Here is a 20901-nt window from a genome sequence, read left to right on the forward strand (position 1 = left end):
ATCTTTCACCATACCAACACAAGAAAGCCATAACCCTGAGTTTCAGTCATGAATTGTGACATGCGATTAGATGATCAAGGAGGATTTTGCCCTGTTTATCCTAACAGTTTACAGTGGTTTTAAGTAGGAGAGAGACCTGCTTCCAGTCAATGTGGTGGGCATGAGTAACCGCCTTCTATGATCTCATGATGACTTTCACTCACCCTTAAAAAAGTAGTTACTGCAAAGGTGGCAGAAAAAAAGGAAGATTGAGGGTTGGTAAAGAGAGAGTATCAGAGATGTGTCAGGATAGAAGAGCAGCTAGAATGAAAACATGAAAAACAAAATATCATTTTCATACTCAGTACTTTTGTGATGTCCTTCCTACCAGGGATGCCATCATCCCTGATGACGTTTTACAAGGGAGCTTTCTCCCTCTTCTCTCAGTATTCTGTTGTCAGGCTGAAAGATTGAACCTCCACTTCTGTAAGTATCACTGTTGAGCTCTTGCATGCACACTTCCTGTCAAAAACAACAGGTGCCATACAGAATATTGTGCCATACAGCACACCAGGAAATAAAAGGGACACCGAGATGCCTAAAACACCTTTGGTTGCCACCCTTGGTTGGGGCTGGAGCCACTTCAACCTCCCCACCACTTCTGACAGACAACATTTGCTTATCATAGAAACATGTCTGTCCATTTCAAAGCGTAACAACTACAGAAAAGGATAAAGAAACTTTAAATGCTTTTCAACTTTATTCTTACTGGGAGGGTAGTGGCATCCTGACATGTCACATCATCCAATGAAAACTGGCAGGGACTGTATCAGGCTCCTGTATCACCCAGCATTTATCATATTAAGTGTTGCAGTAATCTTTGCTTGGCTGTAGTGCTTTCTTCAGCCTGCAGACGTGGTATTCCCAATTCCAGGTACTTTTGCTGGGGCAAGACCAGAGTAATCAGCGCTAACAGAAAGGGAAAGTAACCAGATGTGAAGCACTGCGACCATATGGTGAGCAACATGTCAGGCTGGTACTGCACAGCGTTTGTACAACCCAGTCAAAAACAGGTATTGCAAATGGATGTGGAAAATTATAATAGTTAAAAATATGATCAAGTGCTTTGGGTACACTTCCCTGAAAAGAGAACATCTGTTCAGGAATAAACGTAACTGCTTCAAAAAAGAAGAAAATAAAATGTACCTAGTGATCCTGAACTCAACTTCTCCATTGGATAAATATATTTGAAATAGTTGTACAGTTCACAGTGGCATAAAGTTCTCTGATTGCTTGAGTGCTTGAAAATATCTCATCAGTAAAAAAATACCAGAGCTGGGGGAGGAAAACCCTCTCTCTGAATTCTGTACATGGGCAAATGCACAGGTTTTGGCAGACATCAGGTCAGTGGATCCATGGGAAACCAGCAGCATTGCAGGACTGCAGATCACAAGTCAGGGGATGGAGGATAAGAGGAATAGTAAGGCCCATTTTCCTGCAATGAGAACAGAATAAATAGTTGAACAAAAGCCTCCTCCAACACACCTTGGTACAATGGATGATAATACAGATGTAAACAGGTGCTCCTAACTGCTTTTTCCGTGAATACAGTGACAACCACAATTCAACCAGAACAGGATTGTACTGGTAATCAGTTTTAAACTGGTTTTAAACACAAAATACAGGTTAAAATTCATACAAAACTGCAATGCAAGGAAACTGCAAATGCTAGGATAGCCAGTCATTCCCTTCAAGACAAAGTTACCTATGCAGCCCTGCAGCTGTGCCTGCTATTTTGTAGTTAAGAGGACATCCTCACTGGGTTGGTTTGAATGGTGCAAGCCATACGCATTCCACCATTTGTACAGAGACCTGAGAGGAGGATGAACCCACACAATGGCAAGGCATCCTACTACAGTTCCATTTTTTGTTGCCTTTTTTTTTTCCTTGATGCATGGGACAGGAAAAGACAAGACAGCTTTTTTATTTTTTTTTCCAGTAGGTGTAAAGTATACAGCACATATATGACATGAATTTTATCTTCTGCACAGGCTCTTAGCATGTTATGTTACAGTTCTTGGCTGAAGAAAGCTAGTCTGCCTCCTACACACGTAGGAGGCTGCACTATTGAGAATAGAGTCTACTTCTTGACCCTTCCTAGGACAAATAGTGAAAAAAAAAATCTAAGAAAATCGTTAGTCACTGAAGAAACTAGGCTTTCCAGGAACCCTCTCTTTATTCTACACATTCTTAATATAGAGAGGTCAACCCCTTTGCAGGTTTTGCAGAGCAGAATGGGAGATACACAGTAACTACACTTGGGAACACAGACAGACAGGTGCCACATGAAATCACTTACCCTGGCGTCATACTCAAGGACAAAAGGGGGAAGATCAATCTGTTCTGGGGGTATGGCTGTGAATAACTGCTGAAGGCTTTCCACATAGTGGATTTTGTCCTTTAGCCCTGAGACTGTAAAGGTTGTGAAAAACCATGCCGAGACCTGAAAATAAACCCCAACAAAAACTAATTGAGATGGTGCTGTTTCAAAACCTTCAGGTTGAACAAAATATTCCAAATCTGGCTTGAATTACACTTGAAGCATTGATACCATTGCAATAACACAAGGAGGTCAGGAAGTACACACCAATGAGGGCTAGCAAGCTTTAGAGCTTTAAAGCTAATGCTATCTGACTCCATGCTAGCTCCTTCTCTTCCCCAGCTGCCAGCTTAAGGTCCTCTCTTTCTACTGTAGAATAGTGACAGCTATTCTACTTTTGTCTTAAAAAAAATACAATCTATGTAGCAACATGTTTTCACTTCAGGTTCGGGTTTAGCATTTTCAGAATATGATCTATCTGACTCTATATCTGACAGAAGCAATTTCAACTTATTCTACAAGATTTTACTGGAAGTATGTGTACCTCTGTATCTGGATGTAAATGGGATAAGGAATTTTTGTTTTGCAAAGGCCAGTAAGACACCATCTTCTGAAAGTTGTTAAATACTGCTGTTTAGATTGATGCTGCAAACTTTTGCTTTTAAACCTGCATTGTCCAAACTTGAGCACTATATTACTTATTCTATCAGCCTAGATAAGAAATGAAGGGAAAAGGAAAAAAAACAAAACAAAAAACTCCAGGAAGCAGAGGCTGCTGTTCTGCAGGTCACAAATGCTCATACTGAGGGGAGAGGAGAGGGGTCAAGGGCCTATGGTAGGTGGCATGCAGGTCACTGAATTTTTCCAAACTTCAGGTAAAATTCAGTTGGGTTTCTGCTAATAGAAGCTGAACTTCTGGAAAATAAAAATCAAGTAAAATACCTTTTGCTAACAATCTATATATTAACATGGTAGCTAGGAGGGAAAGAATTCATTTTATTTCCAGCTTCAGATATTAATATCGTTGCACAGAAGTTATTGAATGCACACAGAAACCTGGCTGAAAAGATGTTGCTACTGGATGAAGAAATTCTTGAGACATTCCAAGCTGGGAGACCATACAGAAGAGTAACAGTGGTCAGGAAAAGAGCATGAATCTCAACTCCATATAATCAGAGATAAGGACAACTTAGTCATCCTCCAGAGGAGGAGACTGAGTCTGATGCAGTATTGCTCTGAAAGTTCTGGAAAGTAAAGCTCTGGATGAGCATGGCAGTGAGAAAGAAAGATTAAATGTTTATCTGCCAACACCCAAAATACTGTTTTCTTTTCTACTATATACCTCACCTTCGAACGAAATGTTGGGTGGACAAAATACAGTGCCTTCAAATTCCTCTTGTACCTGATTTAAAGAAAGAAAAAAACATCTTAAAATTGACTTCTAATCAAGCTTACCTGGACAACAGAACTGTCAAAATACAGATCATTTTGTTTAAGTGCCTGTGATGCAATTTTACAAAGCTAGATCTCATAAGGGGGCCTACGGGAAAGCTGGGGAAGGACTACCAGGGAGCGTAGTAATAGGACAAGGGGGAATCGTTTTAAACTAAAATAGGACACATTTAGATTAGATATTTGGAAGAAATTCTTTCCTATGAGGGCGGTGAGGCACTGGAACAGGTTGCCCAGAGAAGCTTCCATCCCTGGACATTTTCAAAGGCCAGGTTGGATGGAGCTTGGAGCAACCTGAACTAGTGCTAGGTGTCCCTGCCCATGGCAGGGGGGGTGGAACTGGATGAGATTTAAGGTCCCTTCCAACCCAAACCATTCTATGATTCTGTGAGTAGGAAAGATGACAGATATCCCTTCTTTTTGCCTTTGTTACTTACTTAGGTCTTTGTCCTAGTACAATGAATAAATGGAAAACTGGATAAAAGGAATGACAAACACTTGCACAGCACAGAGGGGTTCTTCCCCTATTGACACTCACTTGGCATCAACAACATCATAGAGTTTCTTCAAGAAATTAGAGTCTAGTTGATTGTAATCATTTGTGAGCGTATGGAAATACACTAGGACATATTCCTTCACTGCAATATGATCCATAACGTGGATGAAATACAGAAGAGCCTGAGATGGAAAGAAGTGAAATTTATATACGCAAGGAACTCTTTCACAGTTGCATTATATTTTAATATGCTTTCTTTAATTCATTCAAATATCAGGAATCATGAAGCTGGGTGGCATTCCGTTTCAGCTACAAAAGCAAGGTGAACACTCCAACTCTTGAACTTGACTGTAATCACTTGGATGTCTTTTTTTGTCTAACTGACTTCACAGAGAAAGGTTTGCTGTTTGCATGAAAAACTCATTTAACTTGCTACATTTCACTTTCCATATCTTCTAGTTACAGAAGCAGAGCAAGTCTTACTTTCTGAGAAGAAAACCAACAATTTTCTCTGAAAACAGTCCACTTCCTCCTCCAGAAAAGCCACCCCAAGACATACAAAGCATGCGGGGGAATATGTTTTGATCTGTCTATGAAAATATTTTTTATTTAGTCTCTTAAGTCTTCTACAGATAATACTTTTAGAATTAACACTGACGTACTCTTATAATTGGGCTTTCACAACCTGAACATTCACATTCAACCTACACAACTCTAGTATTGCAAAGTCTTACCTTTTCCATGTCTATTAATGTTACAGGGATATTCCTTCCAACCACTACCATCACTGTGCGACCAAAGTTATCCACACCTACAAGAGAAAGAAAAATAAGACTCAGAACAGTCATGTCAGGTTTCAGAGCTGGTCCTTTTTAAACCAGGGAGAACCAGCCACAACTCAGAACCTCCCTACTGTTGTTGCTAAACTAACCACAGAACATTACTTTTTCTTTGTTTAAACTGCCATTCACACTAAGTTCATTCTTCCTCTGAGGCTACTACTGGTTGCATTCTACAGACAAATTCAGAATATGTTTATATCCTCAGACTGTTAAAGAGGAGCTGTTGGGGAGCTTACCACACAGTCTTTCAAAGTCAGACAAGAGAGAACATGAAAATACCAGATTTACTACAGAGGTGCTGCCTAGTTCCCGGCCAGGTTTCTAACTTGATGACATGATGTATTGTACTCAAATTCCACAGAAAATATCGTATTTTTATTTTGTATTTTTACTTTAAGATGGGATCATCACCATAGCGAGAGTCATCGGTGCCCTAAACTTACCTGTCTGGTACAAGGCTTTGAGGGAAGCAATATCAGAGAGGTCTTCAGCTCTTGCTTGACATAGCCAGCGATTATAACTAGAAAGTGAAAAACATCTGGTCAGATCTAATCCCCTTTGGGTCAGCATTAGAAGCCTAAAGAAGGATAAAACTAGCACTTCATCACTGATCTCTCTTTAATGTGGGTTTCTGATCAATAGAGCTACTTTCAAATCGATAAGGAAGTATTAAAATAAACATTCAAGTGACTTCCCTAGTGATTTTTATTGGGGCACTGAATATGCACCACCTAGTAACTATCGGTGGCATTGCATTTGGGCTGAAAACATCTCAAAGATTTTTCCACTGAAACACCTCCATGTCAGCATTTAAAAACCAGAAGATTTCTTAAAAAAGTCCGTAGGTTGAACCTTACTACTCAGCAACCAGCATCACATATGTATTTTATTTCTTAAATAGTGAAGAATTGAGTGCCTCATCTGAGTAAAGAGGGAAATATCACACCTTAAAGATTCCTTAGCATGGGACTGGCTTCTTGCAAAGTGGTTATGCACATTAAGGCTAATGGCAAAAAAAAAAAGAAAAAAAAAGAGGGAAGAAGCGTCACCATCTTTTTTTTTTTTTTTTAAATCTTCCTAAAAAACTACTTGCTAGCTGCCCATAGCCTCAGGAGCAAGCAGGCAGTACTGACCTAACCACAGAAAGTGATGATTAAACAGTGACACCTTGTGGCAAAGGGATAAACCAGCTGGCCCTATGCACTGGGCGTGCTAGAGGATTCATTGTTTCCCTTCTACTGCCCATTCCCTTCAGGCTAGAGAAGCCACCACTGAGATTCAGGGGGACATCAGACCTTATGGATAACTAAATCATCGTGAGAGCCGGTCCTCTGAACAGCTAGCTAACCCAAAACATTCACACAGGCAAGGAAATTCTCACTTCCTCTGATGCTGTTTTTGCAGTGCTGCCTCTGACAACTGTCCCTGAAGGATGAGGCGTCTCTGTTTGTCAACGTCTCCCTCCATGCGGGCAAAAGCATGGGAACCAATGAAAGACAAGTCTGCCTCCAACCCCTCTTCATCTGAAGCATCTGCAGTAGAAACAAAGGTAGCATAAAATGTTCAAGCTGCGTACGAAACAGCAGTGCTGCTGCTGAACTGCTAAATATCTCTGTGAGCCAACTCATTCATCACGCTACACACACAAAAACCACAGTGTACCATGATTATAGCATGCAACTGAGAAATACACACTCTCTTAAAGCATTGTTTTGTCTGGAAAATAACTGGGCAAGTCCTAGTTATCACCTTGTAACACATAGAAAATGGTTAATTCTCCCAGGGGGATTGCACAATAAGGTCTAGAGAGAGTGACCTGGGGCTTCCAGTTGTCCTAGTTGTTTTAAGAGGAAAAGTTAGCATGCGGAGGGACACGTGCTGCAGTTTTATTCAGCTTAGAGGCTGTGCTGTAGAAAGGGCTCACTTCTTCCTTTTACATTGACTCTGCTGAAACAGATGCTGTAGAAGAGTGATAACCTGAGTTTGGGTATCTACTACACGGCTGTGCAATGGGGTATGAGACCACAGGCTTACTTGCTGGCAACCATAACAGAATGCTTCACTGAACTTTATATCATCAAGGAATATTGTTAGGGCTTCTAGTACTGCCTCCCTGGGCAATTTGGATGATAGGAACTGAATTTTCCAACTTCAGTATGACATGCTATAGCAACAATGGAACAGGAGTGCAGGATTCCACTCTACCCATTTGCTCCTATCTATGCCCATTTACACGCTGTATTGTTTTGCCATCCACCTCTCACCATTTCAACCCTGAAATTTAGGCAACCTCTTTATAATCTGTCTTCTTTCACTGAGCTTTTGACAGCCATTTCCCAAACGCTGACCTCTGGATTGATCTAGCTCCTCTACTTTTTAAAAGAGTTTTTGCTAATTTTCATTAAGCACCTACCAGTTTGATGCATGTACTGGAGCAACAGAATCTGGCCTGGCTAGAAACAGCATTTTAATGAGTAACCTATGACAGTCCAGTAACAATAATGCCTTTTTCAGCCAAGGGCTGGTACGATTCTGAATGGGAAAAGAAGCTCCTAACCAGCTCAGGAGAAAATTTGCAAAGGGAAAGGACTCCATCACCCCTCCCCCCAAAAAATAAAAAGACAGAACGACAGCTTTACCACATCCTCTAACCACTCTCCACTTCGAGACAGAAAGCAGAAGTTAACTGCTGTCGAACACACAAAGCTAATGAGGCAACTTAACAATTCTTTTCATTACAGCCTGCCTTCCCCCACCACCTCACCCCAGATACCTCATTGCTCACTGTGTATTTTTTTTCTGTTTTTTTTTTTCTTACTTTCACAAAGAGATCCTTATTCCAAAATTGAGTTAAGAACTCACCATCTGGAACACCTGGCTTCTCAGTAATTCTGATCTGCCGCTCGGGTACTACAGGCTCCCCTTCCGCATTACCAATATCTGCAGGGAGGTAAGGCAAGGATTGTATCTCTTCTTCCAATGATCTTGGAAAATACAGAGGCAGCAACTTCTGGTAAGTGGCCTATAAATAAGAAAAATGCGTGAAGGTCTATCACGCATCCTTGCTCTTCAGATACGTAACACCTACCCTTGTAGCAGGTTATCTTCTCTGAGGTTTGGAGGCAAAGTGCTACTTTCCTTGATGGCATACATTGGGCTGCTATTTGGCAATAAAAGCAGATAGCCTTTATCAAGGTTCATTTTTTTATTTTGGTGCCACATTGGCAAGTAACCCAGAGAAGATTCTGCTTTAAATTTCATGAACTCAGGTGGACTGAAGATACTTCAGCATTATAATGAAGTTACAATACATGTAAATGACAGACTTCAGCAAAGGTTGCTTAGATGAAAATGGATCACTACACAGATCACCTCGAGTGATCTGACTGGAAAAAAAGAATAAACAAGAAACAACCAAGAGAAACCTTCCTCACACGTAGGAAAACAGTGAAAATCTTTACTAAACATTGTAATACTTCATCACATGTTCCCTCCAGCAGATGAGTAGTTTTAGAACCCCTATTAAGTAATTTCATTTAGTCATCCAGATGTGACAGAATCTGAACAGTGTGGGTATTCTGCACAGGAGCAGCTATTAATAAGTCCAGCATCTAAGAGATGTTGTCCTAGTTTTGGCTAGGATAAAGTAATTTTTCTTCCTAGTAGCTGGTATGGTGCCATGTTTTGGATTTAGGAGGAGAACAGCGTTGATAACACACTGATGTTTTAATTGTTGCAGAGCAGTGCTTGCACTGAGTTGAGGACTTTTCAGCTCCTCCTGCTGCCCTGCCAGTGAGGAGGCTGGGGGTGCACAAGGGGCTGGGATGGGGCAGAACCAGGACAGCTGACCCCAAATGGCCAAAGGGATATCCCTTAGCACGGGGCATTGTGCTCAACAATAAAACTGAGAGGAGTTGGCTGGGGGAGTAGGGCTGCTGCTCGGGATCTGGCTGGGCATCGATCAGCTAGTGTTCAGCAACTGCATTGTGCATCGCTTGGCTTTGGGTATTTTTATCATCATTTTCTCTTTCTTTTCTGTCCTGTTAAGCTGTCTGCATCTCAACCCACGAGATTTTACCTTTTTCCCCTCCATCCCTGCCATGCCACTGGTGGCAGGGGAGGAGTGAGTGAATGGCTGTGTGGCACTTAGTTGCCTGCTGGATTAAGCCACAACAGTCCTTTACATGGGTCATGTGTACACCTTGAGCACAGTGTTCAGTGCCATTAATCAGCAACTGTTAAACTGGTACAGCGTTCGTAACAATGGTGTTTTAACATGCTCTGGGCAGATCTGTCATTATCTCAACCCTCTGTGCCCCATATTGGGTGCCAAAAGGACTGTTGTGCTTTTACCTGACAGGCAGTTAAGCACCACACAGATGTCTGCTCACTCCCCCTCAGTGGAACAGGGGAGAGAATCAGGAAAAAAATAATAATAAAAGAAGTGAAAAATCAAGGGTTGAGATAAAGACAGTGCAACTGAAAAGTCCTTGACTCAGTGCAAGCACTGCTCTGTGACAACTAGAATACAGGTGCATTATCAGCATTATTCCCACCCTAAATCCAAAACACAGAAACCATAACAGCTACTAGGAAGAAAAATAACTCTACTCCAGCCAAAAACAGGACTGAAACTGTTAGCACTTATCTGAAAACAGATCATTAAACAACAAGCTTGTTACTTCAGCAATGTTTAAGGTCTTTATATGTGAATGGAAATCAGGACAATCTTTTAGAAGAAGACCAAACCTTGTATAAAGAGCAAGTCTTGCGTGAAAAAGTCCTGTCTATCTGGTAGAATGCATCCAGCACAACTGCATGCTCTAACCTCTAATACTGACTCCTGTTTATGGCTCAGGAACACGGAAGCCAGAAATGGAAAGGCTGTAAACAAATCTATGGTGACTGCTTGAAGTGTGCTGGGAAAAAGCACTGGAAAAGATAGTGTGCTGATAAGAGGCAGAAATAAGCTGTGCAACCGAAAGTCTAAGTGAGACAGGATGATTTGTTAGGGAGAATGTGAGTCCCAGTCTACAGTGCAGGGGTTAATACTGCTGCTGAGATCAAACATGTCCATGAATTTTGATGGAAGGAACATCAAAGAGATACCTCTTCGAGCTCAGAGACTGCAAACACAACCTTCTCCAGAGTCTCCCCATGAATCTCCAGGAACCTTCGAACTGTGCCTGCAAGGAAGAAGAGTAAATGTAAGTTAGCAAAATAGGAGAAGAAATTTACACATGGCTACAAGCACAGAAATCAACTGAGTGCAGAACAGAGAAAGACATCTCTCTCCTTGCACCAAACAGCTCCACAGGCAGTACACAAGCATGGATTAAGTGGTGGTTTAACATGATATGGGTTTTTGGGCATATTGGAAATTCCATCTCCATTCTCTCCTGCTTCTCTCTTTACAGATGGGTAAAAAATGAAAAAGTCTCTCTGGGATTTTAGCTTACTAGGCACACCTCAATTTATAGAATGTGATCTTAGTGCCCTGTGAAAAAAAATCAAGCCAAAGCCCTCCTTTACCAAGTCTCTGCAAGTTGTCAAAAATGGATTATTCCTAGAACAAGTCGCAAGCCACACAAAAACTCAGGGGTCAGCTATGCAAAAGCAGCATATAGAAATTATAAACGTAAGTCATGAGAGAATTTATTCCCTCTACTAATTCTTGGACTTACATTGCAGCTAAAGGCCCTCATCTGTAATCTTGACAGATGCCAGGATCTTCAAGTGATCTTCAAGTGCTTTTCTATCAACATTACTAAGGGAGAAAATGTCCTAACAAATACATTGGCCTAGCAACATTTTTATCAGGTAGCACATAGCCCTACACAGACAACAACAAAGCAATAAAGGAAAGAAGTAACAACGGGTCGGTAGAAAAAAATCTCTTCAAAAACTTCCTGTACAGAAATTCACGTGTAACCGGGTTGACCCACAACACTACTTTACAGGACAAACACAGTTCTGCAGTTCCACAGCAAGCATTTTTCTGAACCTGTGTAAGCAGATATTTTCAGAAGTCTTAACTCAGGCAGATGGCAGAGAAACCAGAGAAACAGACAAATCGGTTTCTTCAAGTGCCAGCACCTCTGCTAAGCAAAGGGTGAGATTTCTTTAGTCAGCTTGCACAGCAAGAGGAAAAGCCTGCAACAACATCCCTATTGTGTGGGAGTACCATACAGGGAAGTCCAGGGAATCAGTGGTGGTGGAAAGCAGACACAAGGAGCAGGACAATGGGAATGAAAAATTAAAAGAGGAAAAGGAAAAAAACAAACAAGGCAAATACACTTTACGTTTGGCTATGCTGACAACACTGAAATAGCAGCTGAAATTCACCCTATTGCTTGAGGTCCATCTACAGTCATTCATAATGAAGGCCTCATCCTTGTTATTCTGAACACTTTTCTAATATCAGCAAACTCTCACCTCACTCTTCAGCATCTTTTTCCAGGTCATTAAAAAAAGTATCAAACACTAGGTTCCAACACAGCATCCAACCCATGGATGCTTCCTGATGACCTCTCGGAGAAAGGTCTTTTGTTTTTATCCTCCATTTCACATTTATCCATGCAAAGCCTGCTTCTTTATGGCCTCCTGCAACACATTACAGCCCCCTAAAAAAAACTTTCCCCGTATCAATAGCAGTCTGCCAGAGGTAAGCAATCTGTTGCATATTGCCATCCAGTTTACTTCACTTTCCAACATAAACTTACGCAGTGCTATGTGGGTTGCATCCTCCAAGGGGTAGCATCTTTTCAGAGAGTTAATGACACAAAATCCTACAGAGCACATTGCCTGTTCCCTGAAATCCAGAAACAGAGAAGTAAATGAACACAAACATAACTTGAGATCAGGTGGGAGCAAACTTTTGCCAGTACAGTAGGTAACACCAGTACTTTTCTCCTGTTTCTGTGGAGCAGTAATCCTCTTTCAGGTTTGTGCAGAAGGATGCTTTCCTGGCAAGATGCATTAATAAGCAGGGAAGGAAAGAACCATTCATGATTCCATGTTGTTTTTCTTTCTTGTGTTTGTTCTCAGGTTTCTCTTTCTACCTCAACTACCTTATTTCTGCAATTTCTCATATCCTGAATGAAGTTCTTACCTCCAGCTCCCTGTAATCCTTTCAAAATACTTTTCTTCCTGTATAGGAATGACAACAAGGGAAAGGAGGGGAAGAAAAGGTGCTCTTTATTGTAAGTATTATGTTCCTTCACTTGTTCTGCCATTTGTTTTGTCAGTGGTCCAGACACGGACTGAAATGGCTTATTTGATCCTACATACGATTAGACAACCACTGGCAAGGAATGATATATAGCTAAACAGCAAGAAGAGAAGCATGCCACATTATTAGAAAAGTAAAGTAAAGGTGGTGCCAATAGTCAGAGGAGTTTGAACAAGCTCAGAGCTTGTAATTTCAGACAGTCATTCCACAGGTGTCAAAAATCACTCTAGAGAGCAGGAGGACTAAAAGCCACTCAGAAATCAGCAAGCAGAATTATCAACATTTTTTTCATTATTAGAGGTTTCAAACCAGACCTTGCTTTGCTTGCTACATCTGAGGCAGAAAAAACAAACAAACAAAAAACCACCCAAGAACTGGTATATACTAGAAGACTTAACTATAACCTGGATTGTGAAACAGTTACTACTGCACTACACCACAGAAATCAGACTTGAAAGAATTATCTTCCCTACCCTGTGTACTTGTGAAGTAAATTTTCTGACATTGTTCTGGTTCAACTATTTTTTGCCAACTACTATTACAACAGCCCTCATGGGAGAACAGAATTCAGGAAAGAACACAGAAAAACAGAAACCATAAAGATAAAAAAAAAAAAAATGTTAGCTAAGAGGAAGTAGAAGACACTACGGATGAAAGAGGAAAAACTACAGACCCATCTGCAGTAACTGTTGATTTAGAAATAACCTTGCACCCTGACTCAGAATTGTGGCTACTGTATGAGGGATGAGAGGTCAAATACATGAACTGATGCAGCAGTTTGATCTGACTGGGTATGTCCATGTGGCTGCACAGAAACACCTGAAACTGCTGCTTGACCAAGCTCTTTTAAAGATTTTTGCAGCATGGAGTCTGGCAGAATTATTAACAATGCTTCTGAGCATGTCTGAATGCTGCACAGCTCTAGCTACGCTGTTCCAGGACTTGAACCCGCTCAGATCTCTCATTTTATTTTATTTAAACTGCAACACAGGTCAGAAGATGTGAGGTATACCGTAAACACAGCACCACTCTTATGTTCTGATCCAAATCCAATAGATGTGAGATGATATTCACGGCCATTTGGCCTCCTGTAGGAGAAGGGATGTGCCATGCAAGCCTTACGTAAGGCGCTGGCTGCTTACTTTGCGAGCTGCAGGACGTTGCGGTAACAGCTGTACAGAGAACTCTCAGCTGCTGTGCGATACCGGCTCTTGTATTTGGGTCCCACTGTGTGAATGATGAAGCGTGCAGCCAAATTAAATCCTTTGGTGAGTTTAGCCTCCCCTGTCCTGCACCCTGGAAAAAAAACAACACAATAAACACCAGGATTTGCACAAATGCCATAGGGTCAAAAGTATTCAAGCCCTTGACTTCCTCCTGAGTCAGGTAATTTGACTTCATCCGTAAAAGTCAGCATTTTGGGTATCAAATATTAAGGATAGCACCTTCTCTCTCACAGCAACTGCTTAATACCACCTAGTCATGTTGAAGAGGTGAAGGCCGTGCTAATTCCTCTCAGTTTTAAAAGCTACACGTATGAAGGCAAACCACAAATTGTTAGAAATGCTGCCTTAATTGCAGTGCTTACTATGTCACAGACAGAGCCAAAGGGAGAAACGTGTTAACAACATGCAGAACACCGATACACCAATATGCTATACAACCACCAATAAAAAGTCCTTCCGAATTTATCAGCTTGGCTTTGGGAAACTGCTTTTTGGATAAAAGGTCTGCAAAGCTCCTTATCAAACTCACCAATTGCTGGCAAACATATATGAAATGGGAAGACCGAGCACATGTTTCATGTACACTCCCAGAGCAGAGTAACATTCATTGCTTTGCAAATTTCTTAGTGTCCATAAGGCGTAAGGATGATTTTCAAGGAGATCATACCTTTCTTGACAGACCGGATGTCTAGTCCGAAGGCAATGAAGTTTGCACACCACATTTAATTGTTCCATTCCCAGCACCCTCCAGTTACATACTCTAGGATTATTTACTGCATAGTCTTTAACTCGCTTTGATTAGCACTGCTCTTTGGCTATCCCCTGCAAGTTCCTCCTGTTTAATTTCTGCGTTTCTTTGCAAGTTTTTTGCATTCTGTTAGAACCCTCTGTGACATCTGTAAGCCTCTCGACTGCCTGCCCTTTGTCAATACATTTTGGATTAAAAAAAAAATCCAAATATCCAGCAACAGCTATTGTGTTTGAAGTCTGTTTCCTCCAGGTACCTTTCCTGGAGGAAAAAAGTCTGCTAACTCTCCCCTTCTTCACCTAAATCACAAGAAATCAACTCCACTGCAGTTCTGAACAGCTGAAGAAGTACTTTCAGTCTCTCTTTCCCAGCCCTCAAGGAGGAATATTTCTCATCTTCTTCCCTCTGCTTGTGCAGCTGCAGAGAGCCACTTAAGCTTTCTAATCTAGCTGAAAACTAATCTTTTCACCAGATCAGCTTGCAACCTGATCTTATAGGTTGCTAATGCCCATGAAAAGAAATTCTGCGTGAACAAGTGGCTGGGCCCACCCTGCTGGCAGCAGCACTGCTGCAGCTTGGTTCAAGTCGATTATGAAGCTTCACACTGAATAGAAATGTTCACTTTCTCTCCTACTCCACTGAATTTGTTGTGGTGCTCAGACAGGCTGCTTCACAGCATACATGAAAGCATGTGTTATGGCAGGAAATATTCCAGGTTGAGAATCTTACTCAAGACTTCAGGCATGCCTTTTTAACGGCGTCAACATATTGCCTTTAAGCCAACACCTTGTAAACTTCTTGATCCCATAAATCACGTTATTTTCTATAGAAGTCGACCTTCTTTATTCTGAAATAAGCAGAAAGAACACAACGGCATACTAAAACTGAGCATAGACTTTGATCTATTGCACATCCTCTAAAATGCCTCAACTGCAAAGAACATATCTAGGTAAGCTGAAGATAGGAAAATGAGAAGCTAAAGCCAAAACATTTAATATATCAGATATCAAGCTATTATTTTCTCCTATGAAGACAGGCTGAGAGCTGGGCTTGTTCACCCCGGAGAAGAGAAGGCTCCCTGGAGACTTTATGGCAGCCTTCCAGTACCTAAAGTGGGTCTACAGGAATGCTGGAGAGGGACTCTTTGTCAGGGGGTATAGTGATAGGACAATGGGGAATGGCTTTAAACTAGAAGAGGGTAGATTTAGATTAGATATAAGGAAGAAATTCTTTACTGTGAGTGTGGTGAGGCCCTGGAACCAGTTGGCCAGAGAAGCTCTGGATGCCCCATCCCTGGAGGTGCTCAAGGCTGGGTTGGATGAGGCTTAGAGCAACCTGGATTAGAGGAAAGTTTCCCTGCTTATGGCAGGGGGGTTGGAACTGGATGAGCTTTAACGTTTCTTACAAGTCAAACCATTCTGTGATTCTGTGATTTGAATGGATCAAGGAGGAAGACTAAAGTCACACAAACTCAGATGAGCAAGCAAAGGCCTGTAACAAAAATTGTCCGAAGTATTTTCTCTTGTGGAAAAGAATTAAGAGAGTTTGACTGAGGTATAACTGTGAGCTCTGTAGGGAAACTAATACATTCAGACAACCAGATGCAGAATCAGTAATTTCTAACCACACGTGCATCACACTTTGTACTTCCCAATGCCTTCTGTGTAAAGATCTCTACAAAATTTGCTAAACTAAATTAAGCAGTAAGAATTATTCCCATTTTAAGACAGAGTCAGGTGGTCTAGTACAGTGACTTGTACAAGGTCAAGGTCTGTGGCAGAAATGGAACTGAAGTTGAGATCTTATTATTTTAATCTGGTGATAAAAAATCCCTCCCTTTACTCCCTGTAGTATTTCTGTGTTAATCAAAACTACACTGTTCCCAGGAGCACAGACGTTAGCTGAGCCTTAAAGAAAGCACAATTCTTCTAAAGATCAGCATGTCACATGCTTTAAGATCATGTTTTTTCTTTCAGTCTATGAAACATGGAAATATATGGAGCAGTAGAAGTAACTTGACTGAAAAATCAGCACTCCACACGGTCTACAGGTTTAGACCCAAGATCATACATTTTTAATTCTCACCAAGAACTTTCTCCCACATAAAGAAAAATTAAAAATTAAATTGGAAAGAGCACAAAAAGGAGGCTGAGGTGACAGAAGTATGATAAACCAGTTTCTTAACTAGGCTTTGTTTCTGCTGCTGTGAAACTCATTAATAGTGCACAAAAGCTGAAGCTGTAACCCAGTTTCTTCCCCCACACAACACGCCAGTAGAGCATCAGAGAAGTATTGATTTCTGACAGGGTCTTGTCACAAGACTAAAGGGAAACTATCACAAGGAGTCATGCATCTGCAGATTACATCAAAGACATCAGTGTCACCACAGGGGTGGAGGATGTAAACTGCACATAGCTCAGGATGGCAAAAGAGAATTTAAGAAGCTCAGCCCAACTTTTATAGAGAACTTCCTACAGAGCTGACAGATCTTGAACGTTAAGGATTCAAAATGTCCTTCTTCCCACCCCACAATGCACTGAAAGAGCTCCTCGGTTTATTTTTAGAGAAGTGAGTATACGTAGTACCAGGGTCCTAACTATTCCATAACATCTGCTGTATTTTAACAGTTGTTTCTATTCTAAGGATGCATATGGACTTTTCCCTCTACTACGCAATGGTTAGCCTTCCTCCTGTCTTACTTCCAGCTTACTCACAAAAGGCAAGCTGAATGAGTTGAATAGGATTTCATAAAACTAAGCATGCCTATTCTACTGCAGTTTAAGCTACTGAAAGCCTGCATTGGAAATATAATGCTCCTTCTATCAATTTTGTTACAGCATGATACAGGAGATAGAGCTGTTACCAAAGAGGGTGATCAGCACTACTCAGAAATCAGTTCTCGAAATTCAGCTTCAGGGTGATCAGGTCTCAAAATTCAGCTCAGTACCATGTGGGAAATCTTAATTTTAACTGCAAGCTGTATCAGACTTTTGTATGACCTTGGATAACTATAAACTTGTGCTTCCTCACACAAAATAAAAAAGACACTTATTTTCATCTAACAGGCATTAAGAATAAAGCTGAATGTTTAGAAGTCTCATTATCAGCAATATAACAGGCTAACAAAGAATCCAGCTAATGCAAACCTCACCAAAAGCGGAGGAAATGTACGTCAATCTAGCCTCCCCTCTTTATTTCACCTTAACACCAGACATGGGAGAGAAAAAAAGAAAAAGCTACATCTTGATTTTGGCTCATGCTTTGTACTATGCAAGGACAGCAGATTTCAATATGAAAAATGTCTCCAGCTACTTACCCTTGAGCTTCTGGAGTTCATCCCTCAGGTCAGGCCCAGCATGCATGAAAACACTTTCAGATACTGGATTCTTATCGGTGAGAGACTCATTACTGGTATTTACTATGGCTGTGCAGTTCAGTAATGCTACGTCTCCTTTCCTGAGGAAACAAGGAAAGTTTATTGCAGGTTAAACATCAGATTAAGCAGGATATTCTCAAATAAATGCTGACAAGTGAGGAAATGATGAATTAAAGCATTAACAATATCCCAGTTCCCACATAGTGTAGTGTACCCTGACGTGCTCACCGTGCAGAATCATCCTATGTCTCCAACTGATAGAGACAGATTGCTTGCAGCCCCTCATTTCCTTGAAAACTCTCAGCCTCAAGTCATTTAGAGGTGCACGTAGATAATGCAGTGTTTTCATTTTATATAGGGTGGTTTAGTTAGCAGAACATGTGAAGCAGCACAGTATAACACATTAAAAAAATATGTATTCTCTCATATCTTAGTGATAAGATGATACTGCAGGCATACCATCCAGGGCACCTTACTGCTGCTGCTGCTATTCCTCAGACCATCAAAGATCTCAAGCAACACTGTGGCCAGTCAAATTTTCATTACTTTTGTTCTGGAATTGTGAACCCACAATTTGATCGTGTTCAGTCTGCTGCTCGAGGATCAGACACGCAGCAGATAAACACAGCAGAGATACATGCGAGAAGATGGAACAGCAGAACTCTGATCTGCTTTTTGTCACAGCAGCTGTCATTAGGGATTTTGGAATCAAACAGCATAGGAAGGGAAATAACAATTCCCAAGCACAGGGAGAGATTCAAGTGACAGTTCAAATCACTCACATTTATTTTACCCAAACACAGCTCACAGGAGATGTTTAACCTTTTACTTTTCTTTTTCTTTTTTCATCATGTTCAGCAAAACCATGAACAATCCTATTTCCCACACATATGAACCAGGAAAGATGTTCAGGCTGATCCCTTAATTAGCCCTCCCAGTAAATCTGTTGATTCTAGGACTCTATAACAGCATTTCATCATTCTAAATCCTCCTCTCTTCATACTGATTAACAGAGTTACTCACCTAGAGAGTAGGTTTGAGTATCTGAGATACAGGCAAGAAAAACTGATGGAGTAAGTTCACCTCAGCACACTGTACTTATCAATAGATTTTGGTAGAAAAACATGGAGTGGTTGTTTGAGGCAGCCAGATCCTGCAGGAAATGGAGAGGTGATGACAAAGGCACTGGAACCACGTTGAACTTACCATAATATTATTTTTTCGTTGATGTCCTTCCTGTATGGAAAGGGTGATCTAACATCGACTTGAGCTTTTTCAACCGGGTTTGGGTGAGAATCCAGCTGCTTAGCCTCATAGACATCAGTCCAGCCTGGCAGAGTATCGATATCCACAAATTTGGAAGGTGCACCCAAGGGATCCATGGAATGGAAAGAACAGCTTCTTTTTTTCCTTGTTAACTTGTCACACTCCAGTTCTCAATGGAGTCTTCTGGGTGCTTTAAAGGAAGAAAATCAAACCAGGTCACAGCTGTTTACAGAACGTAATTCCCATGGAGCCATCAGACCTTTCACAAGGCTACAATGCAATCACAGGCAACAGAAAAACAGATTTATTTCCAACTCAACCTCTTTCTCCAGTTTTGTCATCTCTATGACAAAGGACAATGAAAATGCTCATAGAATAGTGGTAGTAGGACAAGTTTTCTCCTACAGTGCAAGAAAAAAACACCTTCTCTATTAACTTGGTCCAACTGACTTGTGGGCTTTTATTTTGAAAGTGCTGAAAGCAAGCTCCCAAGCGCAGAAAGGACCTTAGCCTTTCTGAAAAGCAGTATTTCTTTCCATAAAGGAAAAGCAAGTTTGCAGTAGGGTGCCTATGATCTATTCCTTCAGATATTTTAGCCTAGCCCTGGGTCATGCTTAAAAACAAACAATGCAAAAGAAAACAAGCGTCTGTTCTCCCCCCCAAAAAAGCCCCTATCCCAGTGGTACAACTTCGTTGTACACCTGTATCGCAGCACCATGCACTGAACTGCAAGTCCAATGAGTTCTGTGGCAGTGCAAATAAGGCTCCGTTTTTACAGTCGTGCACTTCCAAAACCTTTTCTCCCAAATGGATTTAGGCGGAAAAAACAAGCAGAGGTAAACCTGAATGCTTGCCAACGAACTTCAAACCCTGAAGAAGCGGACTGAACTCTGACATCCGACCTGTTTTATCAAAAGGCCAAAATAGCACTGGTGTTCGATCAAAATTTGAGCTTCCCAAAGCGTGCATTTCACTTGCCAGTACAGACCAGCACGTAGGCTACATTTCCACCCCCTAACACTGAACCATACTGGGGAATTAAACTGGCACCAATAGGCTCACATACATAACTTCGTTTTGCTACATGCATGCTTATTTTAACCTTTTTTACAGCTTTGTCAATAACGGTTTTGACAAAACAGCATCCACAAATAGCAATTCCAAAACCTGAGGTATATTTGCTAGCTAGGAAACAAACCAACCCCGCCAAAAACCCCAGCTGATGGTCAATCAAGGCAGACACTACGACAACGCTGGCCATAAGAGCATATAAATAAGATTTTTGGCCTGATGACTGGGAAAAAGGAGATGAACAAAAACCGGTAGGATTCGTTAGCCCGGCTCATGATTCTGCACTAGATCAGAGCCCACCCCGTGAGGTGCAGACAAAGGTAGGGGCCTCGGCAGGGCGGCGAGAAGAAGAGGCAGCAGGGAAGGAGGCGCACCACAGCTCCTCCTGGAATATTTCCACCCAAATTTTGTAGCCTGGGGACGGAGGCGGCGTTCCGGCACGGCTCAGAGGGCTGACATACTGCAGAGCCAGCCGAGGAGCCCAGCATGGGGGCGGACATTTTACACAGCCCCGTGTCCCCCCCCACAGGGGCTGCAGCCCCGCACCCCCGGGACGCGAGCACAGCACCCCACAGGGGCGGCTCTCCCTCCCTCCCTCCCTGGACACGTTTCAGCACACTTCTGGCCGCAAGAAGCCACCCACCACCCCTACACACATCCAAAACCCCTCTCCCCACGCCCCCACTCACAGGCCCGAGGGTCCCGCTGGGCGCCGCTGCGGCGGCATCACCCCGGAACGGGGCGGGCATCACCACCACCCCTTTCACCACCCTTTCCGTTTCCTTCAGCTCCGCCCCGGCGGCTTCCCGGCCCTCCGTGACGAGCCTCCGCTTC

The 20901-nt window shown here is 41.9% G+C and overlaps 1 protein-coding gene across 2 annotated transcripts; it reads right to left on the reverse strand.

Moving 5' to 3' along the window:
- Positions 1-720: 720 nt before the first annotated feature.
- GDAP2 (ganglioside induced differentiation associated protein 2) lies at positions 721-20891 on the reverse strand. 2 transcript variants are annotated; one of them, XM_084501107.1, is made up of 14 exons: positions 20757-20891; positions 18937-19186; positions 17671-17810; positions 13523-13676; positions 11872-11960; positions 10259-10335; positions 8012-8171; positions 6531-6681; positions 5593-5669; positions 5042-5118; positions 4350-4489; positions 3707-3761; positions 2339-2482; positions 721-1474 (listed from the first exon to the last, which is right to left on the reverse strand). In XM_084501107.1, exons 2-14 carry the CDS (start codon positions 19110-19112, stop codon positions 1427-1429), a joined length of 1488 nt encoding a protein of 495 aa, XP_084357233.1. In that variant the 5' UTR covers positions 19113-19186; positions 20757-20891; the 3' UTR covers positions 721-1426. The 2 variants fall into 2 exon arrangements, with proteins under 2 accessions (XP_084357233.1, XP_084357234.1); XM_084501108.1 differs by having other exon boundaries at positions 18937-19266; positions 20757-20890.
- Between the last annotated feature and the right edge of the window lie 10 nt (positions 20892-20901).

This window comes from Aythya ferina (genome assembly GCF_964211825.1).
Source record: "Aythya ferina genome assembly, chromosome: 1".
Taxonomy (NCBI): domain Eukaryota; kingdom Metazoa; phylum Chordata; class Aves; order Anseriformes; family Anatidae; genus Aythya; species Aythya ferina.

Coding starts and splice junctions, on each gene's coding strand:
- GDAP2 (XM_084501107.1), bottom strand. CDS start 19,112: ATGGATCCCTTGGGTGCACCTTCCAAATTTGTGGATATCGATACTCTG. Junction 13,677..17,670: donor TGAACTCCAGAAGCTCAAGG/GTAAGTAGCTGG, acceptor TTTTTTTTCCAG/GGTGCAGGACAGGGGAGGCT. Junction 3,762..4,349: donor TATGATGTTGTTGATGCCAA/GTGAGTGTCAAT, acceptor TCTTTAAATCAG/GTACAAGAGGAATTTGAAGG.